Raw genomic sequence first — 22,434 nt, 5'->3', positions numbered from 1 at the left:
TTGGTGGCCTTATTCTATTTAGTTTCTTTCAGAGTTTGGTTTTCATTTAATATACACTGCCCATCTTAAGAGTGTGGATCTTAATTTTAAGCACGGCAGTAATTAGGTTGCTTTGAACAAGACCAGTTGGGTGAGTAAAACTAAGCATGTGGCCAAGTGTGTGCAGGATTAGTCTCTTCATTTCTTCACTACTAGAGAACATCCAGCCAGTGCTTAAAATATCCAGTGCTAATATGATTTTATAATTTTGAAAAAAAAAAAAAAAAATCTTTTTAATCGGTAAAATATTTCTACTCCGAAAAAATGTTTTCTCAAAATTTACAGAATGTGTTATTTACAGGCTTGTAGAGAACATACAGCTTTTACTTAAAGTATCCAACAGTTTCTAACAATCTGTTTGATTACTTTTCATATATAAATACTCTGGCTCTTCAAGATTGTAAGGCACATTGTGTTGGGTCATGACAGTCGTTTCGCGGGTGACGTTTTAAGACAGTTTGAAAACTATTTCAGATTATCGGAGGACCTTAGATGTAAAGGTCTGTTGGGAGGATTTCTTTCTTTACCTGGACCTCTGTGACAGATATTTTGTCTCCTCCAGTGTCACTCTAACCTTGTTCTTTTCTCACTAACTGCATAACTCCATACTAACTATGGAGGGATGGTTTGTTTCTTAAATAAAAAAGTGGTGAAGATGTAGAACAACTTCTTTAAGTCAAATTTTAGTCAGATTTAGAAATTTTAAGATCAGAAACAGCTGTTTTGATGATGTAGGCTATGTGACTCCACTGAATTGTTCCTGTTCGAAGTGAGTATTTAGGGATGAGTATGAGTTGTAAGCTACAGGCTTTATGCAGGGAAAGAAGTTTCCTGCAAGTCTAAAAGACTTATTTTCAATTTGCATATAACATGAAAATGACTTATTTTAAATTTCCATGTATTAATAACAAGAAAATATGTATTTCTATTAGCTAGCTGGGAACCAGTGGGCTGCTTCATACTCATTAGTCCCTCTGGTTTATGCACACTTCTAAAATACCTCTGCTGTTGCAGAACATCCACGTCGCCTTCTCCTAATGAGACAGTGGCCCATCTGGCTCCTGGCTCTTTGTGCCAGTGTCCTGCCTTCAGTACAGTGATAACCATTTTACAAAAGCCAGAAACACCTACTGTTCATTGTCTGCTTCATGTTCTTTTTTAAGCGTGTTGGCTTTGCCAGTAATTATTTTGTTTTAAACTTCAGAAAAGACAATGCTGGCGGAAAGGATCCCAGTGCCTTCCAGTCCTGTTCCCATAGCAACTATTGACCTTGTCCAGCAGCAGTCAGAAGATATCATGCCTCGGACTGAGCCCAGGCTCCCCCTAAAGAAAACTAAACACCAAGAAGAGCAGGAGGATGTGAACAAGCCTGCCTGGGGCATCAGCTCTTCTCCTTGGGTCACCTTAGCTTATGCTGTCTACCAGATAAAAGAGATGGTTAAACTATCCAAAACCAACCCAACTCCTGAGAATCAGCCTTTGCAGGTAATCTTCTAATGTACAGGAAGTTCTTCTGTGTTTGTTAGATGCTTGAAAACCTTTATAGCTGTGTAAATCTGTTCGTACCTGGCAGGTATTCTCTGTCAGCTTGTAATAAATTTGGAGATGTGACACAGTAGTTGAAATACTGCATGAAATAGAGTTGTTTCCTGTGTATGGTACAGCAGGAATAACTTTTTTTGCAAGTGTTGTCTTCCTGAAGATGGGAAGAGAGGGAGAGACCTAGAAAGAGACTCTTTCACAGGCTTGGATATACTTGAATTCCCCTTAAGTTTACATTTGTTTTCGTATTAGTTGGAATGTGCGGGTTACGCATTTTGAAAAATTTACCAGGTGATAATTGAACATGAAGATGCACAGCTGCTTAACAGAGTGTAAAATTATTTTTTAGTTTTGCTTCCTTGGGTGACCCTGTCAAACATCTACGTGGTTGTGGAAATCAGTGTTCCAGACACCTACTGATGGGACACAGAGCCTACTGTTCAAATAAAGTTAATCTCTTTTTTTTTATTTAGAGTTACACCAGATAAGAGCCATTCTGTGACTTAAAATGTTTGATTGCTTATGTTTGCTTTACACCATTTCCCTTCTGTCCAGTCTTCTCCCAAAATACCTTTTAATGCCTTTATCAGTGGTTGGATGGGCATGGATCTTGAGCTTTCTTCTAATGCTTCGGACATGCCTTTTGGAATGGAGCTGAAGCACACTGCTTAAGGAAAGCAGGGAAATGCTGTCAATGCAAGTTTTAGGAGAGGACGGTTAATGTTAAAACGGATGTGTTTACCTGTCTGGAAGGAGTGGGTGAGGTTCCCTTTTATGCACCCAGTAGGTGTAAACACAGAAATGCTTTTTCCACAAGGGCTGTCTTTAGAAATGGGTAATTTGGGATGTGTGTGTGAATCAGCAGAGCGTGTAGGATTTTCACCTGGTCAGCGATCTCCTGCCTTTATGTCTTTATGCTTGAAAATGTATTATAGGCATGTCTGCTTTAGGTTGGTTGGGTAGAATGTGGGGGTTTTTATAGTGACATTGAAGATATCACAGGGTCTCTGATATCGAAGCAATTTGTCCAGACAGACTGCTGTTTCCTATTGGTAAATGTCCTCAGGGTCTTGGTTAGTGTAAGCTTTCCCCTTTTAAATTGGAGAAAAGCAGCTGCACAGAACTGGGGCCATGAACATGGCAAGAAAATAATGGTTTGCAAGGTGTCAGAGAGGGACTTGTCCAATGCTGCTCGACACAACCCAGCTGCTTCACTGAGAATTGCGAAGAGGCCAGCAAGGCTTTCGTGCCTGTTCTCTATGGCACACGGTCTCTTCATTGTTCTTTCCTTCCTGCAAAAATACAGCACTGACATAAAAGTAGTTCTTGTTGATGTGCCCAAATTCAGTGCACCCCATTGCAGTATTTTCTTCATCATCTGCATTCTCCAAAATCTCTTATCCCTGTTTCAGTGCCCAAAAAGACAAACCTGCTCCAAAACATTTCAGGTTTTGTGCTCAGTCATTTATTTTAGGCTGGTGATATTAAAATACTGAAACTAGAAAAAGGCTGCCCAGCTCTCTTATTAAATTTGTTAAATATTATAGCCTCCTTCAAATGAGAATAGATCATTTGGAAGAAGGGTCAGTGCGCAGAAAATTGAATTAGTGACAAAAATTATTCCTCCTCATTAAGATTTTTTGCTTGATTTTGCTACTGCTTGCTTATGCTCCTTCAAGCAAAGGGACATACTTGTGATATTCTCTGTTCTTCTATGAAAACAGAGTCCTAGAGAGTGTGTCATCTTCTGATGCGGAATATATTAGTGTGAAGGTTTGCTGTTTCAGCCTTGGGAATGGAACTGGTGTTTACATGTGCTCTTATGTTCCTTAATAAGGCCTGTTTGAGAAGACAGGATGAAATCACACATCAGTACTACAAAAATTCTGCCATTCAGGAAGTCTGAGCAGTATCTTGGGGAGGGAGGGAACTTTTGAGGAAAGCTATATTTAAGGAGCATGAAAAAAATGTTATAGAATTGTTTGGTCAAAAGAATGATCTTGCCTGTACTCTTTGAAGTCCAGTTAATTGTGGTTTTTTTTTTTCCCTTGAAACACAACAAGTTTGTTTTTTGCATGCTTCTTGGGAAAGTGCAGTTAGGAAAAGAGATGGAAGGTAAGCTCCTTTCTGCTTGCTCTTAGTGTCATCTGGATTTAAATGTACTACTTTGGCTTTGCTTGTTTAAGCTTGATTTGTTATGTTGCGGGCATTCCAAGTAAGTGCTTTGTGGATTTCCAGAAGTGCCTGAATGCATCTGGGGGTAACCACTGGGGACAGAGTCCTGAGTGTTTGTACTTACTTTTTGCATGCAATCCTTTCCCCTCTCTTTAGAAAATCAATGAGGATTGCAGTGCTTCATCAGCCAGCTCAGCAACACAGCCCCAAAATCTGACCGATTCTGGGCAGTCCAGAAATTGTTCAGCACCAACACCTACAGCACCATCAGATTCCCAGGCAGGTGGTGACGGCGTTGTGTCGGATCACGCTGCCCAGCCTGCTGCTGCCGGGCCCTGAGATGTGCTCATCTTATCAAATCCAGTGCATGGAATTCTGCTTCTCACCTGGGAAACGCTGGACTAGGAGCTCAAAAGTAGGACTGCCTTCATCTTAACGATCATAATGTGCAAGCTTTTAACTATATAGAGAATATTCATATGACTACACAGAGCAACATGAGCAGGGAAGCCAGAAGTTCGCAATTCTTGAGGGAAGTGATGGATCTAACGGTAGGAAGAATTCTTGGCTGCTTTGCTAAAGCTGAGTCAAGTGCTGTGAGGTTTCTCTGCAATCCGTAGAAAAAGGGAGTTCACTCCTTACTCGTTGAAGCACAGAGTGTCTGACTCGATTGGATAATCTTCTTTGAATTTGTTCCCAAGACAAAATGAAAAGACTGTCTAGGAGAGAAGCTCAGTTTCCCTGCATAGCCTATTAGAAAATATTGGATTCAATAAATATAGGAAGAGCATGAAACTGTCTCTGTAAGATTTCTCAGAAACAGAGTAGCTTTAGGAAGCGTATCTTCATATTATGGTGATGGATTAAGTAAAACACATACATATTCAAAGAATATGTTTTTGAAGCTAATGTTATCTTGTTCGAGATAAAGGTTTAGTTCTGCAAAACAAAGGCTTTTGAACTGGTGTTTTAGTGAAACAAAAAAGCTGGAGGAAGGCTTCTTCAGAAGTTACACCTCTGTGCTTGCAGCCCTTCAGTTGGGCAAAGGTGTGCATTTGAGTCATTTTAGGCTTGATGTTGTGTTGAGACAAGAATCTTTGATCGAGATTGCACGACCTGAGATTGATCAGGGGTTTCAATGGACACACTGTCTTTTTTTTTTTATTTAATCATCTATACAATGGTTTATTTAATGCAGTGTAGTTACTGTGGTTATTTATTAAGAAAACAGTAAGCTTTAAGTGCCTAGGGATGGTGGGGGGGTAGGGAGGAATCGCCTAAAAATGATTCGGATTATATGGGGCAAAGTCGTTGATGCAGAAATTAAATAGAGTGAGAGATTCTCAGGAGGAAACAAATGTAAAACTAAATTGCAGTATGTTTAGGAGATCACTTTGCCCAATGTCAAGACACTGGAAGACTTCGGATTGTTTTGTTATGCTTTTCGATATTAACTGCAGCCAGCTTGCTGGCTGGTGCGTAGTGAAAATTGCTGCTGGAGGGAAATCCTTGGGTTCAGGGAGGAGTTGGGGGGGTTTAGTCAGGAAAGTGTTTTGGCCCATTTGCTGATACTAACAGCTTGTTCCTGCGAGGTTCTGAGCGCTCAGCTTCTACAGGACTGAGTCACTATAGCTCAGCCGTCCTTGAAATCAGATGTCCGCGTCGTGTCAGGCCTTTGGGGACGGTGCATGCTGTGGGACTCTGCGGTGATCCAGAGGCACGACTAACAGAAACGCAGGGTTGGGGAGAGGAAGATGGAGCTGAGCAGGGAAGGGGATACGCAGTGTTACCCACTTGGACATCCAGTCAGCTTGACGAAGGGCTGTCCCGTAGCTGTGCTTTAGCTGTGCTTTTAGAACAACCCGTGTCCTGGTGGTGTCTGGGACCAACACCATAGACAAGAAGAAGAAACATTGAAGACTAGCCACTAGTTACTTTTTTTGCACTTGAACTTAAATGTACTGTACTCACGTAAATCCTCATGACTTGTCTAAGTGTCCTTTAAAATCAGAAAAGTATTTATTGTCTGTTTGTATAACTCCGGGGAGAACTAAAGACAGAACAGGTGATGGACAGTAGGATGCTAAAAACCATCTTGAGGCAAACTGATAATTTGTTGAGTTCATGCTGTACAGTGTTACCTCTGCTGCTGCTGCATAGCACCTGGATTGTGAGGCAAAGAACTTGTACACTCTGTTTACACTTCAGAATTGTGTATTTCAAATGCCTGCTCTTTTGGGAATTGTATAGTCATTCTATGTTGCAAAATGGACGTGTACACCTGGGGTTTGATATTTGTGAAACTGTAAAAACTGTGGTAAGAAATATAAAATATCCATAATATATTTAATAGTATCAGTCTGGACTTTCATTACGTTTGCTCATATTGTGGTGCCAGCAGTGAACATCATGACCTAAACTGAAAATAATTCCATGATAATGACCTTTTGCTAGGTTCACTGGAGAACAGTGAACATAGAGCCCAGGAACTACTCTTGCACAGCATTAACATTCGTTTTGTGATTAAAATCTGACTGCAGGCACAAACTCCCTTCTGTGGGATGAGGGGAACGGAAGGGATGCGCACCTATGTGCGTCACGTACAGGGTGACACAGAAGTGTGCAGGACATGGTGAGTGACACTCAAAATGGGGTTGTTTGTCCCCTAGCAGTTTTGAGATAGAGGCTGCTAAGTGCAGGTCATGGCAGCTTGTCTGATGAAGGAAATACATTTGCACTATTGCACCTGCCCTATACAGTGGCACATTTGTCTGGAATTTATCTTTGGTGTAGGACAGTATTTCAACTGTTTAACTTGTATACACACAAAAGTGATGACAGGGAGGGATCTATAGCTTTGGTTTGTCGTTTGTGTGTTAACTGCCAGATCTCACTGGTCACCTTCAGAATTTGGCTTTGTGGTGGTTTGGATCTGTCACATATGGAGAATGGGCATGGCACGTTCCTTCAGGGAGATGCATTTGAGGTAGAGGGGACACTTCGTTTTGGAGCAACCACAGCTAATGCACAGTTACTGTTGCTTAAATCCACACCAAGGGAAAAAACCTCGGGACGTAAACACACCCAATTTGCTTGGCTCCTCCTTGTCATACATCTGCTGTTCTGAAGACAGTACATGCAGAAGGGAGGAGAACCACATAGCTGAAAAATACTTTTATTTTAAAAAATTGTGAAAGTACAAGACAGTATATGAAATATGCCGTACTGTGAATACAAAATTAGTACAAAATTCTAGCTTATTTTTAAACACCACAAAACAGAAGATAAATGTAACTCATCCTTTGTTAAGGAAGATAGGCTTTTATAATGGTTAAGGCAATGAACTGACATCCAGATTCTGTTCCCAGATTTTCTGGCTGGACAGGACTTGACACTTGTGTTTCGGTAAACCTGTGTACTCTCCGTATATCACAGGAGCGCTGTGCAAGTAAACTCACTGTTGGCAACGGGCTCAAATGACAGGAGTTGGTTTTGGTGGGTTGACAGAATGCTTCTGATGTTGGAACAGGTTGGGGAGGATTTTTAAGGTCAGTGTCACCTGTCCATTGAAGTAGTCGTCATCTTTCTCATGTGTTGCTGCACTTCTGTCTTTGGATGTACTGAGTAAGTTACCTGCTCTACTTTGGATAGCATATACCCATCCCTGGCAAATGATGGACTTCCCAACTACACAAAATGTGGGGGTTTTTTGTTTTGGTTTTTTTTTTGTGGGAGTAGTTGTACCTCGTATTGTTCAAAATAATTTACAAAAAGGAACAGTGTCTTAAAAATATAATGGCCTGGTTTTGGGTAGCTTTTCCATTTAACATACCAGCCTTCGTTGCCTTCTCTGGGCTGTTGAGAGGCCTGAAGGGACAGCAGCACACGTCTGAGGTAAGGTGACAGCAATGTTGAAAGCAATAGTAAAAATACATTTGAGGATGGAAATCCTCTCCTAAATCACCTGCAGTTGTCAAGAGGTGGAGAAGCAGAGGGACCTGTACAAGAGGGAAGGAAAGTATGTGAAGAAACAAAGATACGGAAAGAACGAAGTGCAGCATAACTAGAGCAGAGCCCAAAAGCAGAATACAAGCAGAGGGTGAAAAGTCAGGCAGGGTTCTAAAGAGTAAGAGGAGCTTAAAACAAATGTGAAGCTAAGATACAGCAAGCCTAGCCAGAAGAGAAAATAAACCTTGTTCAACTGTGTTAACTCTCTATTAGTACTGAAAAGTCTCACAAACAATAAAAGTAGTTTTATCAGCACACTCACAGCATCATTAAAATTGTTGACACATAGGTTTCTTGCTAAAAGTAGAGCGTTTATAATGGCTTCTCCTCCTCTAGCGCTCAGCACAGAGGACTTGACAATTAAAAGGGCTAAAACAGATTCTCTGTTCTCTAGAGGTAGTATCCCCGGAAAAACAAGGCATCCTGGTGGGACAGGCTGCTGCCAGTACTTGCTTTGGAAAAAAGCAACCTTTCCTTCCCCAGTACCAATAGTATGAGAATCCTCTTCACTTGAACAGCCCCTGTGGTTTCCTTCTGTTTCTCTAGTCAGGCAACATCAGTGATGTAGGAAACAGTTTTTTCAAAAATCCTTTTTTGTCCGCACAAGAATCACCAAGCATGAGTTCTCAGTCTGTATCCTTCCTTTCTAGGATGAATGTGTTTTCCTTCTCTCCTTTGTTTGTTTTTTTTTGGATATTTCCCAAAGCTCAGAGCAACTCAGTAGCATATGGAAATGAAATTCGATTATGCACTTCATCTTCATCCTCCTCATCTTCTTCATGGATGGAATTGGCTGAATCATCTTGCTCAGATTCTGTCCTTGTCTCAAAGAGCTGCTCTTCCAGGAAGAAGCTCCCGATGCCATATTCCTCATCATGCGCCCTTATTTCTGCAGCTGAGATGTGCGGAAATCCCAGGACAAAACCTGCAAACCTGCCAGATTTTTAAAGGGAGAAGTTGATCAGCTGAGAAACGAAAAAAATACTGTGAATACAGGGGATACTGCCAATTAAGCAGGGATGTTGTAAAAACAAGCCCACAGGCAGTGCAGATGAGGGGAAAGTGCAGCACAAAATAGGGAGTCCTGAACAACAGAGAGTAAATTGCAGCGGATGGCAACAACCCTGAAGATTTGTTTTCCTGCCTCATCATCTTTTCAGTCTTTTCTATATAACCTTTGCTCTCCTGGAGGCCATCTGCAAGGTCTCGTGACTAAGCAAGAAAGATTTAACTTTGTTTTCACATCTTGTCAGTACTTGTGGGGTAATCCAGAGTAAGCATTTGTAGAGCTGGATAGATGGTACTTTAGCTTCTAAAACTAAAGCTGTAGCATATTTGTGGCAAAGGCTGTAAGATTCAGGTAAGTTGATGTTACTAATGAAAGGAATAAATGGTGAGAACTTTGCATTCCTGCGTTGCTGTGTTATCACCTTGCTGCTGGTGCTGCATGCACGCTCTGGGCAAGCTGAGCTAAAGTCTTGCCAGAGAATTCCTGCCTTGGGTGAACCTGGAGGTGCACAGTGGGAATTCTGTAGCTGCTCCAAGTAAATGCCAAACCGGAGGTCTGGCAGAACAAAGCATGAACGTAGCACTGTCCCTACTTTTCAATTTGCCACACATCTTATTTTCAGCGGGCAACTACATTGAAGAGAGAGAACGGAGCTGGAGCTTTCTGGCAAGTGTGTGGCAACAGATGGCAGTTCTGACACCTGGGTAAGTGTCGACAGCATCAGAAGAATGTAAGAGAAAGGAAATGCAGCTACATTCTGGAGTTCTGGTAAACTGATCAATAATTTACATTTTAGACTTAACGTTTCTGTGAGATGAACGTTGTCACCTCGCTCTTCTTGGAAGTACTGTTAGTTTAAATGGGGAACCGCTTTGGACTGGCTGCGTTTTACGGGTTTGCCTCGTGTTGAACTATCTTAATGGAAGCTTGAAGGGGAACTCAACTTTAAATCAGCCTTCTGTTGGTTCTTTTTATTTTTGTGGTTTTATAATGAACAGTTTATAAGTACCATATTAACTAAGTGACAGCTAGAAAATACACGTGTCTCAATTGTTTGTTTTGTGCACTTGGCAGTATTTTGTTTTACAAAACCGAAGTGAATTTTCACTTTTTATGTCTTTCAATCATGCTATGGAATGGAAGTAGCTTAGAAAATAAGGCGGTTTAACAGAAGATATATAAAACCTGTCAGAGAGGGTGGCTAGGTGCCCATCCAAGGAAGATGAAGCTTCTGAAACTAGTTTTCACTTTCTACTGATTAAATTCCAAGCTGACTGGGGCTCCTTTGAAATGGTGACACTTGGGTCTGTGGCAAGGGCCAGGTCTTTGTGGCTGGCCAGTACGTGGAACTCTGCTTCTGCTATCTTGAAGTTTTGGTTTTGATGAAAATACACTGCTATTCTGATTCATTTCATATTCTGCAAGATTTTCTGGCTGCACTTACCTGACCGTTCCCAACCTGTATTTGTCTTAAGTTTGTATATTAAGCTGTATCTACAGCAGCTCTTCTACCTGTTACACTTCCCAGGGGCAAGCATTGATTTCTTTCTCTATATTCTTAGTCTTGGATATTGGTTGATACTTCAAGTAATAGGATTCCTTGACTGTGCAGGAAATCTTCAGGCTGAGCGTGTATCTTCAGCCTGCCCCAGTTTTATACAATACAAAAATATAATGCTCTAAAAACTGAAGAAAGGGACATTTCACTGGTTACATGGCCACCTGGATTACTGTGGAGGAACGTGGAGGCATTGTAGAAAGCGCCTGCAAACTCTCAGTAATTTATTGTCAGGGAGGAACAAACTGGGTTTAATACCCCCAGCAAGTAACATCCTTGAGAGGTGTGGCTGTGATCTTTAGTGCGATTACTCAAAAAGATGAAGCTACCCCTCAACCTGACTGCATGCAAGATAAAACACACAACGCTGCCTGAAGTAGAAGTTGGGTCTGTACAATGTGTTTTTTTGCTTTAGAGAAACCAGATTTTCTTACCGATGTGGGGACTGGAGTTTGTATACAGCTAACCAGGATGGGAAGTCAGGGTTCCTGCAGAATGAGCGTAGCTCCTCCAGAGCTCTGATAGTTTCTCTTTCACCTTGTTCTCGATATTCCTCTTCAGTAAGCCACTTAAACACTAACTGTTTTGATTTAAAGTGATTCTTCATTTTTCTAGAACAAAAGGAAAACTGTTAGTATTTCTAAAGTCTTCTGGCACATAATTATTGTCTGTCCTTTTTCTCTACTACCTGCTATTAGCATGCATTAATCACTTTTATCCTTGAGGACAAGCTGCGTTTTCTTGCATTAAAATTTTAAGACAAGATGTCTAATGTTTGCTAGCCTGTTTACCCTAGGTCTTAACTGAAGTTGTAGAATTCCACAGAATGGTATCTATTGAGCTTCAAATGAGCTTTGGATTGGGTCCTTATTGTGTATGCATGGACTAAAATCTCAGAGAATTAAATAGATGGCTGCTTCCTCAGCCATTTTTAGGTGCAATATGCAAAATGTGTCTGTGCAGAGACATGGGCTGAATCAAAACCCAGTCTGCATATGTAACTTTGCAGATAAGCAATGCTTTAAGTCTGTTATGAGTTGTTCATGTTGTTTACTAGATCGCTTCTCTTAAATCTTGCTTTAAATTACAAAACTGAGTAGTCTGAGGCCAAAATGTTTACAATCTGATGTTTTTTTAGCTGCTGCGTAGTGATGTATAATATAATTAGATATCAATTAGAAAGTGTGCCATGTTCTGTTCCCTTCTGTTGACTGCTTTCAATTTAAATGTTGTGATGAGTTAAGATAAGCAAGGGCTGGATGCCCATAAAACCTTCAGCTCTGTATAAAAACACCTGCTCCAACCAGCAGCATTCAGCTTGCCTCCTCATTTCCCTGTAAAGCAAGAATGAACTGTAGCCCTTGTTCAGGTCAGATGATAAAGGTCTTGCTGGCTCAGTGGGATCAGTACTGATCTTAACCTCAAATAATACAAGATTCTCAGTTGTTTTGATACATCTGCTGCTCTGAACCGTGTATCTGGCATCGTGGCCTCACAGCTTGGAGCTACTGCTTAGTGTTTTGAAACAGGAAAAAAAACCCCAAACCCTTATCATTATCCTAAGAGAGCTTTGTAGAGCTGTATTTCAGTGCTTGTTTGTTTTATAGAAGCATCAGTTTGTGAAAAACAAAAAGAGATACACATGGAAAACAAACTGCAGTGTTTCAGGGTAAAATGTGTGTTCTGACTTCTGCAGCCAAATCTTACTGATTTCAGAGTGACTTGAACCTGCTTACGTCAGGTAAGTGTAAATCCTATATGTTGCTTTTGAAACAGTTGGTGCTTCTCAGCTGCAGGCAAAAATCAGTCTTCAACAAATGATAAATTCTACCTAAGATAAAAAAGCTTCAACCCAGTCCACACTTCAACATCTAAAAAGAGCACAAGAGCAAAGCAGTATGTTCTTCAAAACTAAACAATGTGTAAAAGACTAAAAATGAAATTGTTTGTTATTCTTTTGGTGATGCCAGTTCTGGCATCTGCCTATTCCTGGTTCTCTGCGGTTCAGAAGTGCATAGCTACGGAACAGTCTGCACTAAACACTCGTAATCTGGATGCCATCACTGAAGGTAAAAAACAGATGCAAATTGGCAGGGCTTTTTAGAATCTCGAGTGTTGTATTTGTGCTAAAACATGCTTCAAATTCGAGGGTGAACAAACATGTTGTTCCCATATTGTTAATGAAAATACTTAGCAAACGAAGGTCTACATATCAAAAGCAGTTCCCTTTCCAAACGCTAAGATGTAAATGGGGCTCTGGGAATACAAGCAGAATGTCCCCCCAGTGACAACAGATTGTTTCCACAAAACAAAGGTAGACACATCTAGAATAACCTTGAGAAAATAAGATCAATGGAAACCATTATTTTTATGGACACGGGTTTTCAGTCTCTGAGCTCTACACTATCTAACCTACATGGACTGTCACTTTTAAACATCTGCTTCCTTAGTGATAGTACATTGTTTTATCCCATAAGATTCAGTAGAATACCTGCAGATTCTCTCACTACACATGAAACCAAGGCAGTATTGGTGCCATCTAATCAATTAACCAAACAGAAATGTTTTGGTTGCCATATGCTGCAGGCTAGAAGTTTCTACATTTGTACTTGAGAGCAGAGTCACATTTCTCCATTCTCCATAGATCAAAAGTCATGTTTAAAACTGCCAAATGGAAAATAATTAAATTCCTGTATCTCATGGATTTATACTTTTTCTATTGCAGATTTACATTTGGTAAAAATATGAACTAGTACCAGAAATTAATAAATCATTATTGAAGCGTAAGGGTTTTTCATTATCAGCCTCTGGTGCCACAGGGACCTGGACATTGCCAAGCAGATACAAACCTGCCTATGTGGCAAGCGGCACCGAGGGGGTAGCAGAGCCCTTTCGAGCAGAGGCTGACGGCTATGACTGCATACGCAACCTGAGGGATGGTGACACCACAGTAAATCAAGACAAAGGCTGTTAATTGTAGCATCCACGTGAACAAGGTTATGCTCAGCTCAGTGGTAAGTGGCCCATGCTGATAGGAAGCGGCAAAGCTGGTCATTCCAACAGCCACAAGATACCCTGTAGAAACAGAAAAGAAGGGCATGGAGAAAAAGAGGCAAAAACTACCCATATAAACTCTATCAGTTTGGTTCACAAAGCTTGCACCTGCTGTAAAATACAGGCTGCTGTTTCCTGTGTTTTCATACAGCTACCTGCATTATGTTGTAGGTGCTTGATATTTCAAAATGTGCAAAGAGTTCAGGAGGTGACCTGTGAACAGGCTTCAGCTAACGCTACGAGCTGCACGTGAATCTCGCCATGCAAGACTGTCGAGGCAGGTGCCACATACATAGATGTGTCAGGCCCTGCAGCCACATCCTGTTGGCAATTTATGCATCCAGTTCCCCATCCAGCAAAATATAAACCAGCACAGCTGCCCCTTTGCTGTTACAGGGAAAGTGTGTAATGGCCAATCAATGAATAGAGAATAGAGGCAAAATCTGCTCTTAAAGATGGTACTGACCCACTATATCAAACTCCTTATTTAATGATACAGGTAAATGCTCGTTTGAGTGGATTAGGAACCTTTGGAATATTCCAACACCTATGGCTTAGGAGAAAAAAATATTCCATAAATGAGTCACATGTTTGTTTTGGTTTGGTTTTTTTTATGGGCAGGTATTAACCTAACCACCAAATTAAACCAAAATCTGCAGCATAATTTTTGATAAATTTTCTTACCCAACAAGTAGTTTCTGTGTTCAGACCACAACCACTGCATATTCTCTTTGAAACAGTAAATAAAATAGAGAGAGGACATCCAGCAGCCACTCATTAAGATCCAGAAGGTACTATGCTGGAAAGAAAAAAAAAAAAAAAAAGAAAAAAAAATTAAAAAAATCTTTGAACTATTTCAAGTCAGGACCAGGACCATTGTGTGCAAGGGAACTCCCAGGCAAAGCCAGATGTGATATTTGGGAGACCTACAGGGCTTACAATCTGTGTTAGACTTCCACTGTACAGGGCTCTGCACGCTTCAAGCAAACAACATCAATTCTAAGTGGAGCAACTGCCTCTCTGTATTTGTGTATCATGTCCTAATGTCATGGGACAGGCCTATTACAGTGTATTCCCAATTAATGTATCCAGCAATACTGTGGGAATGCACAGAATTTGTAAAAGTAAAGGAAAAATTCACATCTGCCTTGCAATGAATTGTCTCTGGTGAATGGAAGAGAATCTGTCCCACTTACTGCTAAACCAATGTTTTTATTTAGATTGATTCATACATGCAAAAGTAAGCTTCGCTCCAGTCCAACAAAAATAACTTACGTTTCAGAATAAACTCTTCTAATATATCAATAATCTCCTGTTTAGTTTAAACTCAGGAGCAAGCAAACTAGAACTTGATTCTGACCTAATGATATTTATTTCACACAAGCAATCCTGCAGTCACTTCAGCACAGTTACCTGGCCACAAAACCAGAGCAAGGTCAGAATCTGGATCTGTACTCTTCCCTTTCTATACTATGATGTTTATTATTATTATTATTTTGTTTTATAAATGTAGATTTACCCTTGGAATAAACCTTCTAAGGATCAACAGGACAAAGACTAGCAGAGCAAGAACACCCAGTATTACTCCAGAAAGGTAAAAGAACGTGGTGCTCCTGTAAGGGAACAAGAGAGAATATGGTGAGAAGTATCATTTGTACTTGGTTAAGATGTCAACATTTGTAAAAACAGCAGTGATGTTCAAGAAGAACTTGACAAGAGCTATAAGGTAGAGTTGTAGTGACATGGTTAACAGACCCAGTTTAGATATTAAATCTGTGTAAGGAAAATTCCCAACAGGTACTTAAGGTCACGGGAGTTGTAACAGGCTAAGAGATGGTGTTGGGTTTATTTGAAAGCTCACGCTATTTTTTATTTTCTTTATTTTCTAGTTTCTAGTAATTTCATTTTCTTCTATGTATTGATATGGTTCTGTACTGCAAGAAAAGTGTTATTTTTTAAATTGAAAATGTAAAAAAACCTCCACAAACCCACACGTTTTTTTCTAAGCTTTATGCATTTATAAAGCTTGACTCTAATTCAGAGTTAACTCTATAAAACCTGTTGCTGCTCTGCTTGTTTTAGAGGTGCCTCCTGACAATTAATTTATGACTCATTTTGCTTTGAATTCATGGGCCACGTATTTTGCTTTAACAATTGAATAACCTCCCTCTATTTATTTAGCATTCAGCCAACCTCCTTGGTCTACAAAAGGGAGAGAGAATTTTTCTGACTCCACACACTTGCTCACTGAGGCTTATCTTGGTGTCACCCAGTGCAGGACGCTTGGATACAAGAACCCTGACACAGCTTGGTGATCAGTACAGTGCAGCACTCCAAGACAGGTCACAATCTGTCCAAACACAAATGGTATGAGTTTTAAATATGCATTCAGTTTCCTTATTTCACTTTCCCAAAGACCTGTCTCTTTAGTTAAGAAAACAGACCAAAGATACACAGACTTTGGGAAAGAAGGTGAAAACCCAGCAGCTAGTACTCACCTGCTCAGGCTGTTTGCAAAATGGTACAGAAAAATTCCAGCTACAAACAAAAACAAGAGCTTTCCATCTAGCACTAAAAAAGGGGGAAAAAAATAGAAATGGACTTTAGACTAATTCAATCTGAAATACTGATTATATAAAATATCAACAGAAAAGTCCGAAGCTTCTTACAGATGAGATGGTACGTTCAGTAACACTGGCAATACCAACCTATCTGTAATCTAAACGGAAAGCTTTTTTACTTACTTTCTCGTTTGACACTCACAGTATATGGCTCGGTTTCAAGGGGCTGTATTTTGAAACAAATATCCTCTCCATATTGTTTTATCCTTATGAAAGTTTCTGTAGATGTTTCTGGTTTCCAGAAGGTCTGGACAGCACATGCAGCAAACTCAAAAACAGTTTCTGCATTACGACAGTTGCTTTTTTCTGAAATAGGCTCAAACCTGAACATTTCTCTGCTGTTAACTTTTACCTAAAAACAGACAACAGAATACAGAGAGAAGTAGCTTAGAATCATTGGGGGGTTTTGTTTTTCTGAACGCCATACTTGTCATAATGAAAATCAGTAGAGCGAGCTCAAGAATGAAATGCTAGTGCAATTCTCAGTTGTTTAATATTGGCTAGTAATATTATGCAAAGATTGTTTAGGCCTTACAAGGTGATTCAGAGAACTCAGCGTCAGCAAAGTTCTATGAAGGGGCCTCAATCCATCCAAAAGCTCAGTGGGTTTGGTTTTACCATGACACTTGCCCACACACAAATTTCTAACAAAACCAGTAATATCTGACTGACCACAGTTTCTTTTGTGGATGTTCATACACTTCCCCATTCTCCCCTAACCGTAAGAAATTGGACTTGCTTTTCTTGTGATTAATAATGCAATCTTCATGTTAGGGACAGAAGAGAGATGAGGAAAATGAAAGATACCATAACCAGACATTTCAATATAAGCATGTTCCTGTTGGATGTTTTGGGATTTCTTGCTAGTTCCTAGCACCCTCTCCCACCAAAATGGTAAAAAGATCTTGTCCATCGTCTGAGATGGAATGGTTTTCCTGGAGACTGTGATTCACTGTGAGGCCCTCTCCATCAGGGCCTATTAGACAACAAAGACCTGTCTGCAAAAAAGTGATGCACCAGGTAATAAAACAGGCTTATAAGGGGAGAAAGACAACACGTCAGCAAGCAATTTGCTGTGGGAAAAAAAATCTTAACTTTCTGCTTTTAAACATCTATTCCAGGAAAGCTTGTGTGACTGCTGGAGGGTTTTGCCACCTGAAGTCTGCTACCATTCATAAAAACATCCGCAGAACATTCCTGAGGAAAGTCCTGGAACAAAGAAAGAGATGTTCCACTTCCTTATAGATGTGTGTGAGAGAGAGAGAAGAAAATTTTGTTGGAGGAAAATTTGCTCCAAGAGCAAATTCTTCCAACAGAGGTGAAGTGAAACTGTTTCCCTCCCTTGTCTTCCTAGGAAAAAAAAAGGAACCACACAGATAGTCAGCTTGTTCTTTCAGCTGTTATTGCTTCCACTGTTAAGAGATTTTTATATTGCTTCGAGCTAATCTCTAAAAATGTTTCTGGTAAGATGACCCTCTTGTTCAAAAAAACAGAAATGCAGGGCTGCTGCTGTTTTTTCATTAATCACAATCTAATACACCCTGGGTTCCTATACTGCGGCCTGGTACGCTGCAGCGAGTGAGTCACTGAACTGCATTGTATCCTCAAATTTAAAAGTTTTACACAGGTGTGGGTGATAAGCAAAAACATTTGTTGCAGAGGTTAACAGTGGTCTATCAGGAGAGAAGGTGTGCAACAAAATAATACGTAACACTAACATTTATGTAGTCTCTTACCTGCAGAGTCGACCAGACGTACTGTAAGCGAATGGTTCTGTTTTGCACGTAGCAATAACAGTTTTCATCCTGTTTCTGGATTACATCCATTTCCTGCAGAAAGCTACAGTTTCTACCTGGGAGGGGGGCAGAAAAGTTAAAGTTAAGGATGTATCAAATATAAATGTATACTTTTTCTCGATTTCGTTATTCTATATGCTGAGGGAATCACATGCAATTTGCAGATAATCAAACATAAAAACTATGCTGCAGGGCAGCACGTTCAGTATGATTTAGATGAAAATTCAAATTAGACTTCAAGTCAGAGTAAATTGCAACACCTTTGAAAAAAAAAAATAACCTAGGGTGATATTTCTAAAAAATGTAATCCATAAAAGCTTGGCTTTGGTATCAGTGTTTTGGTGGCACTGGAATAGGCCCCCTGGGCCAAATCCACTGCCGGCACGAGTGGGAGTAACTCCACCGGAGTGGATGCTTATAGCAGTGGGGAATGCAACTGTAGGAGTCTGAGCAGGTAAACAGGCTTACGTACAAAAATAGTCATTTAGCACATGACATGGCTGCTGATCGCAGAAATCATACCCCTCTCATGTTAAATAACATGACTCTTTAAAACAAAATTTCCTGAGATGGTCCAGCTGCGATGTGTCATCACACAACTGCACTGACAGCTTTGCCATTAAGTCATTTATTTGATTAGGGGTGCTAATTGGTCTAACTCCCCTGAAACACTAGTGACCCTCTATGATCTTCAGAATTAGACTGCACTTCTGAGCAGAAATGCACCTAAAAGATTTACGGAGCAAACTCTGAAGAATAACAAACATTCCAATCTATATACATGTGTAAAATATACCCTGCAGTGCATTACCACAGTGTTCCAGGAACATAATTAAAGAGAAGAATAAAGGAAATAATTGCAGATCTGAACAGAGGGGATCATCTGGCTCACTGAATAGAAAATGTAGGTCTAAGCCAAGCTCAGTAATAACTGCTAAAAACACTGTCATACACTCAGAACAGCAAAATGAGTATGTGCAAAACAGACTCAATTCAGACAAGGAGATGCTGTTTGCAGGTAAAAACCTGCCCTGTCTCTATAAGGATGCTGAGCTTAGGCTAAATTATTTTTTAAGCAGTTTAATTAAGCCAATGAAAAATACCTGTGTGTATGTTATTATGTAAGTTTATTAAGTCATTCCAGAATTAAAGTGTCCACAGATGATCTTGCTAAAGTAAATTGCTGTAAAAAATTGACCATCTGATTAATTTTCATCCACAGCAAGGAGGGAGCACAACCTTGCAGACAAGGACTGGCTGCGCTTCTTGACCAAAAAAAAAAAAAGAAGCCATCGGATGAAGTCACAAAAGGATTCATTTGTCTCTGAAAAGTGCTGCGGACTGACACAGATAACCAAGATAACCAACTAACCCAAGATAACCCGGTGATGGGAACGGCAGTGCCCCAGCAGGACCAAAACGTGGCCCTGAGTGCCCTCACCTTCCTGCTGGTGCACTGGGATTTTACTTTCAAGGCATTTTCTTGAGAAAAATTATTTGCTTCAAACATGCCATCAGCACCACAGAGCGCAACAATCAAAAGGAAAGATGCTTTTGAGCAGGTTAGCTGTGAGGTGCAGGAGGATTCCAGTGACCCTGAGGGCAACTCCGAGGTTCTGAGGGTGCGAGCGGCGCGGCGGGGCCCGGGCAACGCCAGGCCACGGCGGGACGCGCTTTCCTGAGTTACGTATTACTGCGAACGAGAATAACCCTTAGGGAACTACGCGGACCGCTCTGGTGGGAACCGAACTGCGGCGGGACGAGCAGGAGAAAACAGCGAAGCGCCTCGGGGCCGCGTCTGGCTCCGGAGACGCTGCAGCGCGGGCCGCGGCAGCGCCATGTTGGGCGGCAGCGGTCGCTGGACGGGCCCCGCGGGGAGCGCAGCGCGTCCCGCCCTCGCCTCAAAGGGACGGGGCCGAGGACCGCACCCCGGCCTGCGACCGCCCGGGCAGAGGAAAGGGACCCCGTCCCCCGGCCAAGCCCCCCACCGCTCTCCCGGCCCCGCTCAGCCCCTCAGGGGCGGGAGGGGAAGCCCGTACCTGCTGCCGGCGGCTGCCCGCTGCCCCCGGCCGCCCCGCACAGCGCCAGCAGCAGCAGCCCCAGCCGGGCCCGGGGCGGCCGCGCCGGCCTCATGTAGCGGCCGCCGGCTCCGGCCTCGCCCCTACCGGTGGCGGCGAGGGCGGGCCCCGGCGCGGGCAGGGGCGGCGCGGCCCCGGCGCCCGGCTGCCCCCGCTGGGCAGCGGGACGGGCCCGCCTCAGCCGGAGCCGCGGGCAGCGCTGCGGTGTGTCACGGCCTGCCCTTCGCCTCTCGTGTGCAGGCCTTCAGCGGGGCCAGGACTGCGTGCTCGGAAAGCGAAATAAAATCGTATGAATGTAACAGCTCAGCGAAAGCGTTTCCTCGGGCTGTGGAGCTGTCTCTGCCTGGCTGACCAAAACCACCGACTGCCCGTGTCGGCCAAGGTATGAGCTGGTCCAGAAAAGGCTCACGGGAGCAGCTTGTGACACTTCCCAAGCCGCAGCCAAGGCGCCACCCCAACGGGGCAGAAGAGGGTTCATGTTCGCCTCCTTACGCACCCTGTCCCCAAGCCCCTCTGCCCCCGGCCTGAGAGAAGGGCCCAGCAGCTCCAGCGGCGTTTGGCTCGGCCGCTGGCTGACACACGTTCTGCACACCTGCTGCCCACCCAGACCAACTCCACGGATGACGTGTTGCTGGGTGATGGGGGTGAACGTCCCCAGCTTGTCTGCGTTTCGCAGGCAGCCTCAGCGGAGCCTGGAGCTGGACGTCCCATTCCCCGTCAGCGCTGCGAAGACACGAGCTGGGTCATCTCAGCGCGGTCCCCGCTTGCTCATCACCGTCCTTTCAGATCACTGGTGAGTCACAGGCACGGGTGGAAAGGGCTGGAGCTTTTTTCCCATTCTATGAAAATCAATAGACATGATTTTGCCAAGGAGCTCTGGCATCACCAGCCTCAATTTTTGCATCAAGCCCGACGTTTGGTCTTGCCTTGCTACAATGCATTCCCTTCCCTGTTCTTGAAACTACGCTGTTTCTCTGCATGGAAGTTGATTTTAGGCTTATTTTAGATTGTTTAGGGCTGGATCCAGTTCCTGGGGATCACAGGATGAGCTTTTTTAAGGGGGCTGCCCACTGCCTCGCACTTACATCTGCGGGGAGTGGGTGGCGCGGGCCTGTGGCTCCTTCTTCTCCTCTCTTCTCTCTTTCTTCTCTCCTCTTCTTCTCTCTCCTTTCTCTTCTTGTCTCCTACACCCGCTTGGTGCTGGCTGTGCTCACGTGGAACTGTGGATTATTCCTCTCAAGTACTGACGAAGTGGAAAACAAGGGCAAAAACAGTTGGGATTTGATAGCGTGTGCAACATCCGACAAAAACTTCAGTCTCCAGAGAAAGCAGTGATTGATTTATATCTTTATTTGTCTTTATGTAATTTGGGTGTTGTCTTTATATAACTTTTTGGGCTCTTCCTCTAGCAGATACGAAGAAATAAATGCTGGATTTTGTGTTACCACTCAGTTGTGTGTCTAAACAGCAATCATAGCTGAGCTATTAGAGGAATCCCTTTCACATTTTCAATTTGCAATATTTTTTTCTGTTATGTTAACCTTCTTGACAATATTTTTGCTGGGAAAGCACACACTCCATGTTCAGTTCTCACTTGTATTTTCCTTTCTAGAGCTCTTTGCACTTCACCGCTAATTAACTTTCAATAACTGTCATAGGGTTACAGTCAGTCAGCATGAATCAGAGGGAAAATGTAGCTTTAGGGGACCACACTCTGTCAAAAACGATTAGAAACCTTTGCTTCATTTCCAAGGAGAACATACTCGCTCAAGCACGATACAGCAGCTATTAGGCAGCGTTCTACCACAGTAAGAAGTCCTTAATAACAGAGACTTGGTGCTTTTGCTACAGCCCTCCTTCCAGGGCGGCTCTGAGTAATTATGCGGCATTTTCCTTGCTTCCCGTTTGCTTGTTTGACTTCCTGAATGGTGATGTTGCTTAGGCCAAAGCTTGGGTTCTGAGCTTAAAGATGATATTTTTAACTGTTTGCTCACAAATATGATGCGAAATGAGGGAAAAAGGGGAGGTCGCTCACGGGTGCAGCTCAGCTCACGGAAGCAGCTCAGCTCACGGAAGCTCTGCCCTTCCCGGGTCTGAGGAGCTGGGGAATTGTTGAACGAGACCAGCTTTTGGCTGGAAGAGCTCAGGGAAGAGCCGGCCATGGCAGGCAGCGATGCTGGCCATACCGGGAACGGGTCACATTCCCGGCGTGCAACATGCGGGGCTCTCAAGCTCTGTGCTCTCGGCAAATTCCTGCTTTAGGCATTGGGAAGGCAGCAGGTGAGCAGCACAGAGCCGTGTCCCCAGCGTGTGCATTCCCCTTGGGCTGGGGGAGCTCAGGGTTATGCCACCCAATATGCACACGCTGTTTAATATCATCAGCAATACCCTTATCTAGCTGCTTAAAAGCTGACTGCAATGTCAGGCGTCATACCAAACGCGCTGCCAAGTCCTTTTTCTTCCACAAAGACAGCGGTTGCTCACTGCTGATGATTTATTTGGCCTGTGCAACCACAGAAATAGGCTCCATTTGTGCAAGGTGCTGGTGGGGAAG

At 42.6% G+C, this 22,434-nt stretch overlaps 2 protein-coding genes across 3 annotated transcripts in view; one reads left to right on the top strand and one right to left on the bottom strand.

Moving 5' to 3' along the window:
- MFSD6 (major facilitator superfamily domain containing 6) overlaps positions 1 to 6,073 on the top strand; it is a 29,401-nt gene extending 23,328 nt beyond the window's left edge. Inside the window, exons 6-7 of the mRNA XM_065638243.1 lie at positions 1,244 to 1,524; positions 3,913 to 6,073. Of these exons, the coding sequence (XP_065494315.1) occupies positions 1,244 to 1,524; positions 3,913 to 4,095 (464 nt within the window). The 3' untranslated portion in view covers positions 4,096 to 6,073. The remainder of the gene's footprint in view (positions 1 to 1,243; positions 1,525 to 3,912) is intronic.
- A 907-nt stretch (positions 6,074 to 6,980) lies between these two features.
- On the bottom strand, positions 6,981 to 20,308 carry NEMP2 (nuclear envelope integral membrane protein 2). Of its 2 annotated transcripts, XR_010606425.1 has the most exons (10): positions 19,842 to 20,308; positions 17,743 to 17,858; positions 16,130 to 16,358; positions 15,884 to 15,956; positions 14,905 to 14,998; positions 14,070 to 14,184; positions 13,181 to 13,406; positions 10,766 to 10,942; positions 8,027 to 8,697; positions 6,981 to 7,754 (listed from the first exon to the last, which is right to left on the bottom strand). XR_010606425.1 is itself a non-coding variant. In XM_065638255.1 (9 exons), exons 1-9 carry the CDS (start codon positions 19,933 to 19,935, stop codon positions 8,472 to 8,474), a joined length of 1,350 nt encoding a protein of 449 aa, XP_065494327.1. In that variant the 5' UTR covers positions 19,936 to 20,308; the 3' UTR covers positions 6,981 to 8,471. The 2 variants fall into 2 exon arrangements, 1 of the variants encoding a protein (XP_065494327.1); XM_065638255.1 differs by having other exon boundaries at positions 6,981 to 8,697.
- Positions 20,309 to 22,434: the final 2,126 nt, after the last annotated feature.

The sequence above is a fragment of the Caloenas nicobarica genome, chromosome 6 (assembly GCF_036013445.1).
Source record: "Caloenas nicobarica isolate bCalNic1 chromosome 6, bCalNic1.hap1, whole genome shotgun sequence".
NCBI classification, from domain to species: domain Eukaryota; kingdom Metazoa; phylum Chordata; class Aves; order Columbiformes; family Columbidae; genus Caloenas; species Caloenas nicobarica.
Note: the sequence above shows the minus strand (reverse complement) of the source record. Positions and strands in the feature narration are given on the sequence as shown.

Excerpts from the sequence above, each read along its gene's own strand:
- NEMP2 (XM_065638255.1), bottom strand. The coding sequence starts at position 19,935 with ATGAGGCCGGCGCGGCCGCCCCGGGCCCGGCTGGGGCTGCTGCTGCTG. Across the intron at positions 13,407-14,069 it reads ACACAGAAACTACTTGTTGG|GGTATCTTGTGGCTGTTGGA; the intron begins GTAAGAAAATTT and ends CTGTTTCTACAG. Across the intron at positions 10,943-13,180 it reads GCCGCTTGCCACATAGGCAG|AAAAATGAAGAATCACTTTA; the intron begins GTTTGTATCTGC and ends CTTTTGTTCTAG.